This window comes from Cyprinodon variegatus, unplaced genomic scaffold (genome assembly GCF_000732505.1).
Source record: "Cyprinodon variegatus isolate N-32 unplaced genomic scaffold, C_variegatus-1.0 Scaffold371, whole genome shotgun sequence".
Classification (NCBI taxonomy): Eukaryota; Metazoa; Chordata; class Actinopteri; order Cyprinodontiformes; family Cyprinodontidae; genus Cyprinodon; species Cyprinodon variegatus.
In genome coordinates, this window is record NW_015150824.1 from 806,992 (window position 1) to 820,384 (window position 13,393).

Here is a 13,393-nt window from a genome sequence, read left to right on the forward strand (position 1 = left end):
ACACCGCTCCTCAACCATCAGCTACCTGCCACTAGGTGGCGCCAAAGTCACTGTTTTTCACTCAATAGGCTATTATTTAGCTGATTTGTTTAGTTTGCTTCAAAACACAATTTAAACCCTCTTTATTTTCTTAATAAATTATTTAATTATGTTTTATATGTGCTGCTAGCACTCATGGATGTTTATATTTTAATAATCAGGTAAATCTCTGCAACAAACCATGTCAGTTATATATTAAAGTTAGAATTAAAAGGCTAATTTATAGCATTTATATTAGCTTCTTAGGTCCTACTCCTTTTGTTTCCATTAAACTATTGAGCTACAGCTCTTCTTTTCCCCTTCTTGTTAGAGATGGTTTTGCCTTTCGCTGCTCTAGCCAGAGTTATAACTTTACAGCCACCGCAGTACTACAGAAATCTTAGATAAATGCTTGAAGCAGCATTTTCTGGAGATCCTGCATTAAACTTTTGGATTTTTCATTTTTTTCAAGCGATTTTAAATAAACTTAAAAAAAAAAACAAAAAAAAAACATCTAATTGTCATCACAGTTCCTTGAATTAGCTATTAACAAAAAACATAATTTTAAAATACCACTTTGGATACCACATTTATCTAGCTAAGCATCCATTTCTGTTCAGTTTTGGTTTTGCAAGAATTTTATATGGCGTTTGTCCACCAGATGGTGCTGTTGTTTATATGTTCAAAGCTTGCAAGAAAAGTCAACATGTTTAACCATTTTATGGAACTGATTCAGTCACTGATGTTGGATAGTTAGGTGTTGTTTTGAATTATTTATATGCAAAGCATTTAATGGTAAATATTTCAGCTGCTGATAATTTGTTTTTGTTTATGTTCTGATTTAAAAAGCATGAAGCTATGCAAACATACAGGCCTTTAGTAAAATCCCAGAATATTAGTTTGAAATATGAATAAAAATTAGGGAAAATTATAGCAAATTACCAAATAATTTTATAGACCTTTTTGGTAACTTGAAATATTTTTGTTCTAAGGATCTATTTTAAGGTTTCATTTTAAAATGCAACTACAGGGCGTATATTCATTAAAGTATTAATTCTAACATTTATTTTTTGGTAATAAAAATGCACAGTTCTGTAAACATATTGGCCTTTAATGAGTTTAAACTTCACAAATATAAATATGCAACAAAGATATTGAAGCCTGAAGTTTTAAAAAGATGTCTGGTGTGAAAAATAAAATCAATCTATGATGCTTTTGCAGCCATTTCTAGGACACGCAGGAGCAGATGTTGAAGAGCATTTAAGGGTTAAAATAATCAGGAATCAGCCATCATATCAAATCAAACAGGCTGCTGTGTGTTTATACTGTTAACGATAGCAGCTGTGAAGTTCATGTCTCTCAGTCAGTGCAGACAATAAAAAGGTCAGTGCAAGTGATGTAACAGGAAGTAACCTCACATGATTAATGTTTTCCATCTTATGTGCATCATGTTCAATATTGCTTATACACAGTGTATGTAGAATAATGCTGTGCATACAGACAAGTCAAACAAGCGATGGTTGAACTAATGGATTTCTTTGGATTAAATAATAGAAATATTACTATATTGACCTATTTAGAAAAATCTTCATCAGAAAATCTCCTCGTTCAGTGCGTGAGCTCTGCCATGTGTCCCTTCTGCGCTCAGCTGCTCAGCAGGACGATGATGTAAATGAGAAGCAGGCAGATGAGGATGAGTGTGAAGTTGACAAACAGCTCCTGCAGGTTCCTCTTGGCCTGAGGGGTCACCTCGATCTGAGATGCTCGACGGATGGCCGACTTTGTCATGTGCTGGACACGCTCCATGAGGGCGACTGGGAGGTGGATCTGTAGATCTTCTGGGGTTCAGGAGCTGAGGCGGTTCACTCCGGCTGTCGATGCTGGAGGCACGCTCTGGTTTCTCTTGTCCTCTCTTTCCCTTTTCTCTCTAGTATTTAAAAGATAAACATAAAAATCATGTCTGTGTTAGTATTCTTCTCACATTGTCTTCATGCTTTTCAGTGACAGGTAACAAAACCAGCCTCTTTGGTGTGGTGCCTATGTGATATGTGACCTTTCTGCCCGGCAGAGCCGGGTGGGATGATAACAGAGCTGCAAACGGGCGCCAGCTGAGGCCTGGTGAAGTGTTAATCTCTGCTCTGTCTGGAGAAATGTCAAGAGCAGAAAGTGCTGGAGCCATTGTTGCAACTGGTATTAAAAAGGACAAAGCACTGCATGGCCTAACTGGGCTTTGATGTGGTTTTGCTAGCTGAACTGGGGCTTTCCTGGGATCAGAGCAGTAAAGATACCGAGCTTCTGCACCACTGGTTTCTGCTAACCACTTGTTCGGGTGCACTGATGAACCCTTTTCTATTTTTAACTCTAAAAGAGTAACAGCAGCACCCCTTAGTGGATGTAATTTACCAGCCTTTTAGCCTTTTTTTCCCTCTAATGTCTGTAGCCACTTACCCATTGTTGATACTTAGGCAGGGGATCAGATTTGCTGTCATTTTTCCTGCAAAAGACTTCGTTGCATCTGTTTTCATGCTTTGGGTAAACATGTTTTTTTCACATTGCCTCAGTCCCGGAGGAGGGATTCATTTCAAGTTTAAGAACATTAATGCTTCCATTTATGGGATTTTCATGCTGTCCTGGAGGAAGAGTCAAATATTAAATTTACCTCAGTTAATTTTTTCCATCTCTTTGGAGATTTTTGGATATAAAATGTGTTGAGCCTGATTCAGAAACTATGCAGCCTTTCATCTATGAGCTGAATCTAGTAATAAAATCCTCATTTTATTTCCTTCTTTTTCCAAGAAGTTTTAATGCTCTTTGTCTCTAAAATAATTAATGCCCCTTTTGTGTTTTTGCTTCATGTTTTTGAGAAATCCATGCTATCAATCATCCAAATATGCATTGTTTTGCTGGGAAGGAGAAAGATGCATAGCTGTAAATTAAAAGTTAAAGTTTGTCATGCATTTATATCTTCCCTTTTCTGCTTCAGAGCGTCTGTGAACATCAGTTCTCAAGTTTTGCCAAGGGTTTAGTTCTGGACTTTGACTAGGCCGTTCTACCAATTGAACATGCATTGCTCTGAGCTGTTCCATTGTAGCTGTAGCTGTATGTTCTGCTTGTTGGTAAACCTTACCATCTTCTCCAGCATTGAACAGTGTTCCTTACAGGTAATGACAATCCTGCATTTAGTTCTATCCAACCTCTACACTATTCCTTGTAGATTATATACAATTTTTTGGTTGTTTATTTCACTTTTAAGAGTCCCTCTTACAGGTCTTAAACATGCGCGGGTTCAGACGGGGACCAACAGGGGGCTGTGCCCTGCAGAACCTGTGCTGAACACATAAACTGCAATAATTTAAACTAAGCCATTTTTCTTGATATATGGTATACACTGATTTGATTTTAGCAGAGGGGCAAGGCAATTTGCAGATGGAATAAGATGATTAATATGTTGTTTTTAATAAACAATCACTAATTATCTTCTTTTGACGGCTAAAATCATCCTTCCTTGGGCGGCTCATTTTATTTACTGGCTCAAATTGAGGATAAAAATACGATTTACCTGAACAATTATTCAGAAATGAAAGAAACTATAGATTGGTTGCTTTATGAATAAACTAAGAAATGCGCTCTTGTTCTGTTATTTTTTTAAGTTATCATTTTGTCTGTGAAAAAACACTGACCTGTCGGTTAAATTTTACCTAGAACCGCCACTGTTTTAAACTGAGCATTTTTAAAATGTGTTATGTTTTTTTTTTTCTGGCATCATCTAGTGTTTTGTTTGATAGAAGCAGGAAAAATACCAGCTTTTTAATTTTTACCATAAATACAGAACAGCTTTATCATTTTATGCACTTTCAGCTTGTTTGCTTACATGTTTGGGTTTCTGGGGTTATGTCTGTGTGACTTATGGCTTCCTGTCAGTCAGACGAGAGATGTTTAGATCTGTCAAAACCATTGCATGGATCTGAACATTTTAATCCCTCCCTTAAAGCTGTTTTTTTTTTTTTTTTTTTACTCTGCCAAAAACGGTCTGGTAGTCATTTGGTTGGCTGTTTGCTCTTTTTGTTTTCTCACCTCTCATTTCAGAGGATCAAACAGCTGCTCTCTCTGTGGGCCATTGCTTCATCTGTTGTTAAGAAACAGTGAAAAGCAACACAGGAAGACGAATCCGAGCAACTGCAGCAGTCAAGTTAGGGGATGGGCTACAGGAGGGCTGTGCTTGACTCTGACTTTAATGTTTAATAAATGACTGCAGCGTCATGGTTATGATGATCTGAGAACTTGGATCTGGTGTCTGAGAACAGAGGGACTGGGACTGACCCTAACATTTTTCTTTGACTCAAAGTTCCTAAATATAACGAATCCCAGCCGCAATCAGAACAGGAAGAACTTCACAAATAAGGTTATTGGTGTGTAGAGAAGGTAATTATCTGAAGATGTGGTTCTATCAAGCTGGAAAAAGATGGAGTCAAATTTTAGGATCTTTTTTCAGGCCTGATTATGCATAGAAACAGAATATTAGAAAAGCATTTCTATTTTAAGACTTCATTCCCTAAGAATATTGTCTAAATTTTATAAACTTCTTTCCCTCCAACTTCCTTCCTTTATGTCCTTTCCTGACTTGCTGCTTATACTGTATCTTTCCTCTTTTTGTGTGTCCTTCCTTTATATTCTCTTGTCCTTCTTTCCTTCCATGTGCTCTCAATCATTTCTACCTCCATTTATTTCGTCATTCCCATCTTCCTTCTCACCTTTGCCTTGTGTAATGTTTGTGTTCTTCCTCTTTTCTTCCCTTACACATCCCCTCCTTCATAGCAGACATACCGGTACAAGGAATATTGTTAAAGAACCATTTAAAGACTTAATTACATGTGTAGATGGTCCTTTATACAGTAATGGGTGGCTTCCTCTAATAAAGAATAAAGCTGGGTATCGATTCAGATTTCCCAAATCTATTCGATTCACGATTCAGTCCGATTTTCTATTTAGTTAAGGGTATCACACAGTCACAATTTACTTGGATATGGAAGGCATTTGTTATGGTTCTTCCTTTTTGTACTTCTGTTTGGGTTTCTTTTAAAGTTTTCAGTTCCACTTTGAGTTATGTCATTCTGTGTTTTCTTGTCCGTTGGTTTCTTTTTCATTTTGTTTTGTATTTCTTGACTTACTCTCTGCTGCCCCCTTGTGCCAGTTTTCTTTCCCCTAGCTCCCTTATAGTTACTTCTATTTACACCTGCCCCATATCGGCTCATTAGCCCATCCTTTGTTCTGTTCCCCGTATATACACCACCTCTGCAGTTCCTCATTGCTTGTTTCTTGTCAGTTTGGCTGCTTTGTTGTTACTTGTCTCCCTGTGTGTGAGTCTCTCTGGCATCTCCTGGTTTTTTGCTTTTTCGTATTTTGATTTTTGCCTCTTTTGCCTCTGGAACTTTTATTAAAGCAAAACTCTTCTCTGTCTCCTTATCTCTGCATTTGAGTCCATGAAAACCTCCAACAAACCTTGACAGCATTAGCTAAAAAACGAATGAAATTGACTTTAGTAAAAAAAATTAATATTAACATTCAAAGTTCCCTCACATGAACTTTAAATTTAACGTTTCCTTACCAAAGCCAAAGTGCAAAAATGTATATAATTTCAAACCACAGCAAAAGCTGCTTATATAAATTGCCTACAAAACATTGAAAACTAAAAAAAAATCAATTTCCTTTTACTGTCTTACAAAGTTTTTGTGCAAATGTGAGTGACTGCAAAACAAATCTGTATGATAAGAGACAACAATACCAAATAACTAAATTAAACAACCAGAAATAGATTAAGAATTGGCTTACAGTGCAATAAGTCATTTTTTTAAATAAATGTCAAAAAAGACAAATTCCTATAAACAAACTTTAGTAAACAACAGCATACTTAAGCCCTTAAAGTCTTAAGTAAAATTTGTTGTTGTCATCATCCTGAAATGTGAACTTCTTGTGTCTAACATTAGTAAGAATCAGTGTTGACAAAAAGATTAAAAAAAAGCTTGAAAAAGCTATTCAACTGCATATGGCAATAAAGTAATAATGAACCATATTTTTTTAAACACTTGGAGTGTAAGTCTAGAGATATCTATTACCATTCCTCTCTGATTTAGATGGATGTTTGAAGTAATAGGTTCACTTTGATCCTCATGCATCTCTTAAGTTCAGCCTGTGTTGATTTAGCCTTTTGTTTTGGATCATTATTCATGTAACAGACCTCGTAGCATCTGATTTACTGTTTACTGGTGCACTTTATCAGATTTTAATCGAATATTCTGGTATCTCAAACTATTAAATAATGTTCCAATGGATTTTTAAAAATGAAAAAAAATAACAGTCCCACAGCATCAGTGATCCTCTACCCTTCTTAACAGTGGACATAAGTTCTTTGTATTCAGGATAAATCATCAATGTAGAAACTGAAAATGCTAAATTTAAGCTGGGAATACACTGTACGATATTTTCAATCTTTGCTCTCAGCTCAAACTGTACAACGAAACTGCAAAGTTTAAAAGTTCACAGCTAGCGATGTATGTTCGTATTCTGTAATTCCTGATGCTCTTATGAGACCTAAATACTCATGCTGTACATTCAAAAAACATGTGTCGGTCTTGGCGCCGAGAGATGGTCGGAATGGTCTATCTGGAAGAAGAGGAAGAACTCTCTTGTTTGCACATGCGCAGTGCGTCAGGTTCTGGTAAATCGGGTCGTAGACACACTCATAGCTCTACTTCAACTGCAGGATTTTCCAACGATCGCCTACAACTGCATTTCTAGCAGGTTTGATTTCCTCCTGACCTTACGATTCCTGATCAGGAGGCGGTCCCGAGAGGCTGATCTCCCTTCGTTACCCCCTGTGTACTATATGACGCAAGACGCACAATGAGGCTGATTCGGCCCGGTCGAAAGAATTCTCGCATAAAAAGGCAAAAAATCTTACACTGTATGCCCGCTTTAAGGGGTAAAAATCACTGTGGGTATTTTATCACAGCATTGAATCTTCAGGTAAAATATTTTTTGTTGTTTTAGCTTTATAATTACTTTAAGTATAAGTATTATTATATTTATAAATGTTAGTGATTTACAGCATATTGCAGATTTTACCTGTTTTTGCCATCCCAACCTACCCTGATTTACATTAGAAAATTAAATCCTGCCATTGTTAGTAAAAAAATTTTTTTGCAGAAAGCTGAATTGACATGCTCTTTCCGCAGCCAGGTCTCTGTACCTATATGCCATTCGGATTTGGTTCCTTGTAAAGTTCCTTGTAAGATTTTCTGATAACCAGCAGAGTTCATGTTACCATTAATCGCAGCAAGCCTCTTAACTTCGGAAGGAGTAGCATCATATTACCACCACCATGTTTACCTGTAGGTTTGAAGTCATCTTTCTGAAATATAAGGTTGATTTCATTTCAGATGTGAGCGACAACTCCCAGAAGGGTCTTCTGTTGTCTTGTGTGTCCACAGAATATCTCCTTTAGCATCCTGGAGATCATCCAGATGCTTTTTTTGGATGAATGACAGGCATGTAGTGATTTTGCCCTTTGACCTCTTCTATGGAATCCATTTTTGGCCATTTTTATCTTTATATAGGTAAATCATTAACTCATTTGTGATGTTCTGACCTCTTGGTCTTGAATCAGTCTTGTATTTATTTAGTAGGTCAGCCTTTTTGTGGAAGTTCAATGTCTTTATACACACATTTCTAAACAGAAATATGTCAGTGATCTTTGTCCTCTTCTCCTCTTATATTACCTTGTAGCCTACTTCATGTTGTCAGACAGGTTCTAGTTGAATTATATCTTCACTTTACAGCTCAGGCAGTAACCCATAAGCCTCAAACCGACTATTTAGGGGAAAGCTTGCTTCTCCTCATTGGATCAGGTTGCTACATGGAGGCAGAACATAGAGAGCATCTGTACAACGGCAGATTTCCCGATATTTCATAATATTAGGATGAAACCCCAGACCTGTTTTTTTTTTTTTTTTTCGTTGTTTTTTAAAGCAGTATACTTGTATCCATCCCTGCCAGTGGTTCAATACATTTGTTGCAACACACAGGATGACATCTCTTTTAAATATGTCACTTTCTGCAAAGTTTCACTCAAACATTTCCATGCCACTCTGAGCTGAATCCCACTGAAGATGCCAGTCATTCCCCCGGTGTGTCTTATCTGCATGTGTCAGCACACGCAGCTGTTTCTCCAGCGTTACAGGAGGAGGCAAACGGGTTCAAACAGATCCCTACCAGATCTCTGCGCTCAATCTACGGAACATTAGGAGTGCGTTTGGTCTGATGATACTGTATTTGTGAAGAACTGTAACGCATTAACCAGAGTGACAGCTCAGAGGGATCTAGGTTAGAGACATGCTGTTTGCTCTGATGCCGAGCTGATATTCAAACTGGGTCAACAGCATGTTTGATTCCATCTGTCAGGTGCTAATTTTTGCACGTCTGAAAATTTAAAGAAACAAAATATATATTTTTAGAATCCTAGATTTTTTTTTTGTCACATCTAAATATTTCAGCTCATCCAACAAATAATATAAAAAAAATTGACTGAGTGTAAAGATAAAAAGCTGTTTTAGATAAAAGGCTCTTCAAACCAGTCTCACCCTTTGTGAAAATGTTTGTTTAATCATGAATGAACTCTAAAAAAATTTTCGTCTAAATTGACAAACATAACAGGTCTAATCTGAAACAGTTCTTCCTCTCTTGCATATGTTTTTTTTTTTTTTTGCAATCATTGTCTTGACAAAATGAAACATTTTAGAAACCTAAATGATTTTAATATCCAACAAAGATAACAGATTTAACAATAAAATTCCGTTTTCCCCTGATTATGTCTTTAATGGAGTTAGAGAGGCTAATCTACCTCAACGTTTGTGAAAAATCCGTCCAAAATTGTTATTTCATGATTATTATATAAATTTTTTTAACAGTAGAGTTTTTTTTTTTTTTAAGAAATCACTTAAATAGAACTTATTGAACGACTTGAAGTAGGTTCGAAAGGAAGCAAACATGAACAGCTCACTTAAAAAAATAAAAATAAGTATTTTTTTTCTTAAAATAAATGCTTTTGTACTTAAACTGAGGAGGTAAATGAGACACTGCCAATGGAACAAGACACTTTACATTTAAAATAAGAAAAAAAGCAATTGCATTTTCTTATTTCAAGTGCATATTATCTAATTATTTTATTTAACTACTCAAATTAAGAGTAAATACACTTAATTTAAGAAATTGTGACTTATTTGTAGATCCTTTTTGCAATGGCTGAGCTTCTGATACTGTAGGTAATCTGCCAGAATCACTCTGCATGGACAACATTTAACGCCCTTCATGCCTTTGTCGTCTTATTTAGCGTCAGAAGCAATTTAACAATAGGAAACACAATGAGAGAGAAATAGCGTCAATGGGGAAAGCTTCAAAGCCAAAACCGCTGTTGATTACTAAGCCGCAAATGTCTCATATTTGCCAGAAACATAATTTTGATCCCCAGAAAACTTTTCTATGGACTGATGAGGTAAAAATAAGAGTTGGCTAAAAAGCTTATCCTAAATCTTGTCAGAAAAGTTAAACTTTTAGAAAAAAAGCATCACCAAAACGACTACGGTTGGGGCTGCAGCCATACATGGCTGGTTGAGGTTGCACTCTGGAACTACTTTACAGCTTCAGGGTAAAATCCTATAGGATCCGTTTTTTTTATATATATATCAGTTTATGATTTAAGCCCAAGTACAAAAAAGTTCCACATAAAGACGATAATTTAAAACCAAACCAGAGAGTCCACCTTTAGTCTTTTAAGTGACCTTATTAAATCCCAGAATTCAATGTAAAGGAGATGCAAATGCATCACAGGTTTGGTCCTGTTAATAAAACCTTCAAATGTGACTGAATTAAGAATTTAAAAGATTTCAACTACAAACTCCAGTTGGTTTGTGCCCTTCATCTTTTAAATAATGGTTTAAAAACTGCATTTCCTATTTAGTCGGTTTGTATCTGACCGCCAATAAAATTAGCCCTATGATCTGAAACATAAAAGTGACGAAAGAGCAAAAGACAGAAGTAATGTGTCGGGGGGAATGAACCCCAGTTTACAGCTATGTGATTAGACTCTGGCATAGTTTCTCCATCTGTGAGCTGCGCCTCAATCTAAGGTCATAAAACACGATAGAGCAAGCTTCTCACAGGACGCTGCAAATCAAAACAAAACGCTTATTCTTCACTGAGCTGAACAACCAACTCTGCCATTAAAATTCATAGTTATCTAATGAAACGAGCATTTAAGCGAAATCGAACATCTTTTCTTTATAAATGATGTGATTAGATTCAGCTGATTTTGGCTCCTCCAAAATAAAATCATGTGCTGTTTGGGAATCTAGGGAGTGAGTGTTTATCCCTCTGGGAGGTTCAGTCCAGTTTCCATCCCCCTGCTGCTCCTCTCTTCAGAGCTTTGTTTACTCTAAAGTGAACAGTGACTTTTTTTACAAGAGGCAGTGATTCATAGTGTCCGACATCCTATTAACATTTGCCTCTTTTTACCAGCAGAGTTAAAAAAAACAACAAAAGATCAAGTCTAACTTCTGTTATTATTATTATTATTATTTTCAGTCAAACTCAACACTTGTCTTAGAAATATATTAAATTTCCTAAATGGGGAAGCCAAAGTTTTTGGAGGATGCTGCGTCTTACCTTGCAGATGTCGATGGAGCTGGTAAGAGCTGGAGCTAGAAATGTCAGATATGCAGCACTTGCCAAGGCTGAAAACACTGAGAAAGAGGAGCAGAGAGGGAGGAAGGGAGAGAGAGAGAGAAAGGGGAAGGCAGGACATCCCAGTCAGGAGTTTAGTAGAGCCAGGATACCAAATTTGTATTTGTTGAAGTCAATATGCTGCTCAGTTTCATTTTTGAAATTCATTTTTTTTGTCGAATAAGAGATAACTCCTAAAAAAATATATATATATATCAAGGCGTAATATTGTATATATGTATATGTATATTTAAAAACATACCTGATAAGCCAATAATGACTGTCGTCATTATTAGATATGAGTGGTGAATGCTTACTGCCAAGGTCAACAGCAAGTTGTTTTTATATCCAACCACATTTATGTGTTTTTATTCAAATATAAAGAGCAAAGTTGAACTAAAGGCTTGTTTGCGTAAACGTGGCCAACAAAAGCTGATCCAGACTGCCTTAAGAAAACACAACACATATTATTTAATGTCTGTACAATTGCAGTTGTTGTTTAAGGGCCTGAGGGCGTTAGAAAACAGACAGCATAATGAAAAAGAGGGAGTCGGAGATCTTTAAAGGCTACAGCTCGAAAAGACCATCCCCCAATGGTGAAACACAATAGTGGCAGCATCATGCTGTGGTGGGGCTTTTCATTTGGAACAGAGAGGCAGGTTGAAGCTAGTGGAATTCAGTTCAAATCAGTTAATTTATAAAGCACCAAGGCACTTTACAAAGACAATTCAAGCAAATCCTACAGTCTAATTGGTTCAAAGATTTCTATCTAAGGAAAACCAGCTGATTGCATCGACTCATTTGCTTGAAGGCAATCCCTTACACCAAGCATGCTCGTAGTGACAGTTGAGAGGAAAAACCCATTTTAACAGAAAGAAACCTCAATCAGAACAAAGCTCAGTGTGAGCGGCCATCTGCCGAGACCAACTGGAGTTCAAGGAGACAGAAGCAGACATATAGAAAGAAGCAGAGATACAAAAGGCAACTGTCAAGCAGCTCCACAGGCGGGGCCGTCCAGGAAACACACAGCCAGGCAGATGAGCTCCTGGCTGGAAGATAGATGGGGAATAATACAGGTAATTTCTAGAGGAGCATCATCCTCTAGCAGCACATCCAACCGCAGACATATAGCAGGAAATACAATGGACTGGGTTAATCAGAACATAGAGAATGAAAGAGGTTCAGGTAATATTTAGCATTTTTGCAAAAATTAATATGCTATTATCTCCATCTCCAGACGTGCAAACCAGATAGAGACAAGCTGAGTTGCATGTAGCAAATTTTGACTCCATGGCCTTTGAGGGCACCATTACTTTACCCAGTAAGTCACAGTTTTTCTTTCTTTTCAAAAATAAACTCTACTTTGGCTACTTTGTATGCCAAATCCAGAGAAAAAACATTGAAACATATGTCTGTAGCTTGAACAAATGTGGTTAAATTTCCTCTGAGCATCACTAAAGTCAGCCTGTTTGTACCACATTATAATAGGAACTATGAGGTCCAATGTGAAGGACATTGTTTTTGGAATAAATTAGCCCATATTTAGAACAAGGGACTTAAAAATCACATTTATTTTTTATGTGTGACTAATTTAATTTACAAATCCTGCATTATAATAAGATAAATCACATTTGATTGATAAGATGGGCATGTTCTGAATGTGTTTCTTAGCTAGAAAAATCTTAAAGCTTTCTGTATTTGTATCTGAACATAAAAAAATATGCGAAAGGCATTTAATTAGAAGTTTTAAACTTTTAACCCTTTTAAAGTTTTGTTATAATCATGAATCTTTTCTATACATGATTTTTTAAGTCTATCTTTTAAAAAAGACATGATTTTCTAGTCTTTGCACTACAAAACCGATGTAAAAATAAGTTAAAATTACTTAAATGAAGTGTATTAGCCTTAATTGGAGCAGGTAAATAAGGTGATGTGCAAATGGAATGAGTATTCGATAAAAAAAAGATAATTAGATAGTATGAACTTTAAATAAGACCATGCAGATGATTTTTTTCTTATTTTAAATGTGATTTGTCTTGTTCCATTGACAAAGTGTCCTTTACCTCTTCAATTAAAAAAAGCACTTATTTAAAGAAAAAATGACTGATTTCTAAAAGGCTAAAGAAGTTGAATAAAGACATTTTATTGTCATCTGAGTTTCCTCCTTGTAACAAATGGGTCACCATGTTTGGATTCCTCCCCTCCTTGTTTAATAAATTTGCACCATGTGAGTTTGGCAGCGCTGACGTATAACAGAGATTACTGACCACTTGGCTCACAGTCAGATATATTAAAACAGGCTGCTCCATTGTCTTTATCCTCTTGGCACCCCTGTAGACATGCATGGTCCCCCTGAACAGCTGATGGCTCTTCTAAATATACAGTTTGACACCAATAAACAACCCTTAGAGGAATCATTAGGGATACTGGTTACTGTTGTGGTAGCGAGCACAGGATCCCGACGCTTTATGATTCCTTGTCAGCTTAAAATGCCAACCTTTCGTTAGGTTTCTCACTTAGGTCTGAGTTCACATGATCTGAGAGAGCATGGTGTTTTTCGATGTGTGTGGAGTTCTGGACATTGTCGGTTTCTAAGACTGGG

At 36.5% G+C, this 13,393-nt stretch overlaps 1 protein-coding gene across 1 annotated transcript; it reads right to left on the reverse strand.

The window, feature by feature from the left end:
• Positions 1-521: 521 nt before the first annotated feature.
• pln (phospholamban) lies at positions 522-10,854 on the reverse strand. The gene is made up of 2 exons (XM_015386554.1): positions 10,735-10,854; positions 522-1,945 (listed from the first exon to the last, which is right to left on the reverse strand). The coding sequence occupies exon 2, from the start codon at positions 1,822-1,824 to the stop codon at positions 1,663-1,665; it is 162 nt and encodes a 53-aa protein (XP_015242040.1). The 5' UTR covers positions 1,825-1,945; positions 10,735-10,854; the 3' UTR covers positions 522-1,662.
• Between the last annotated feature and the right edge of the window lie 2,539 nt (positions 10,855-13,393).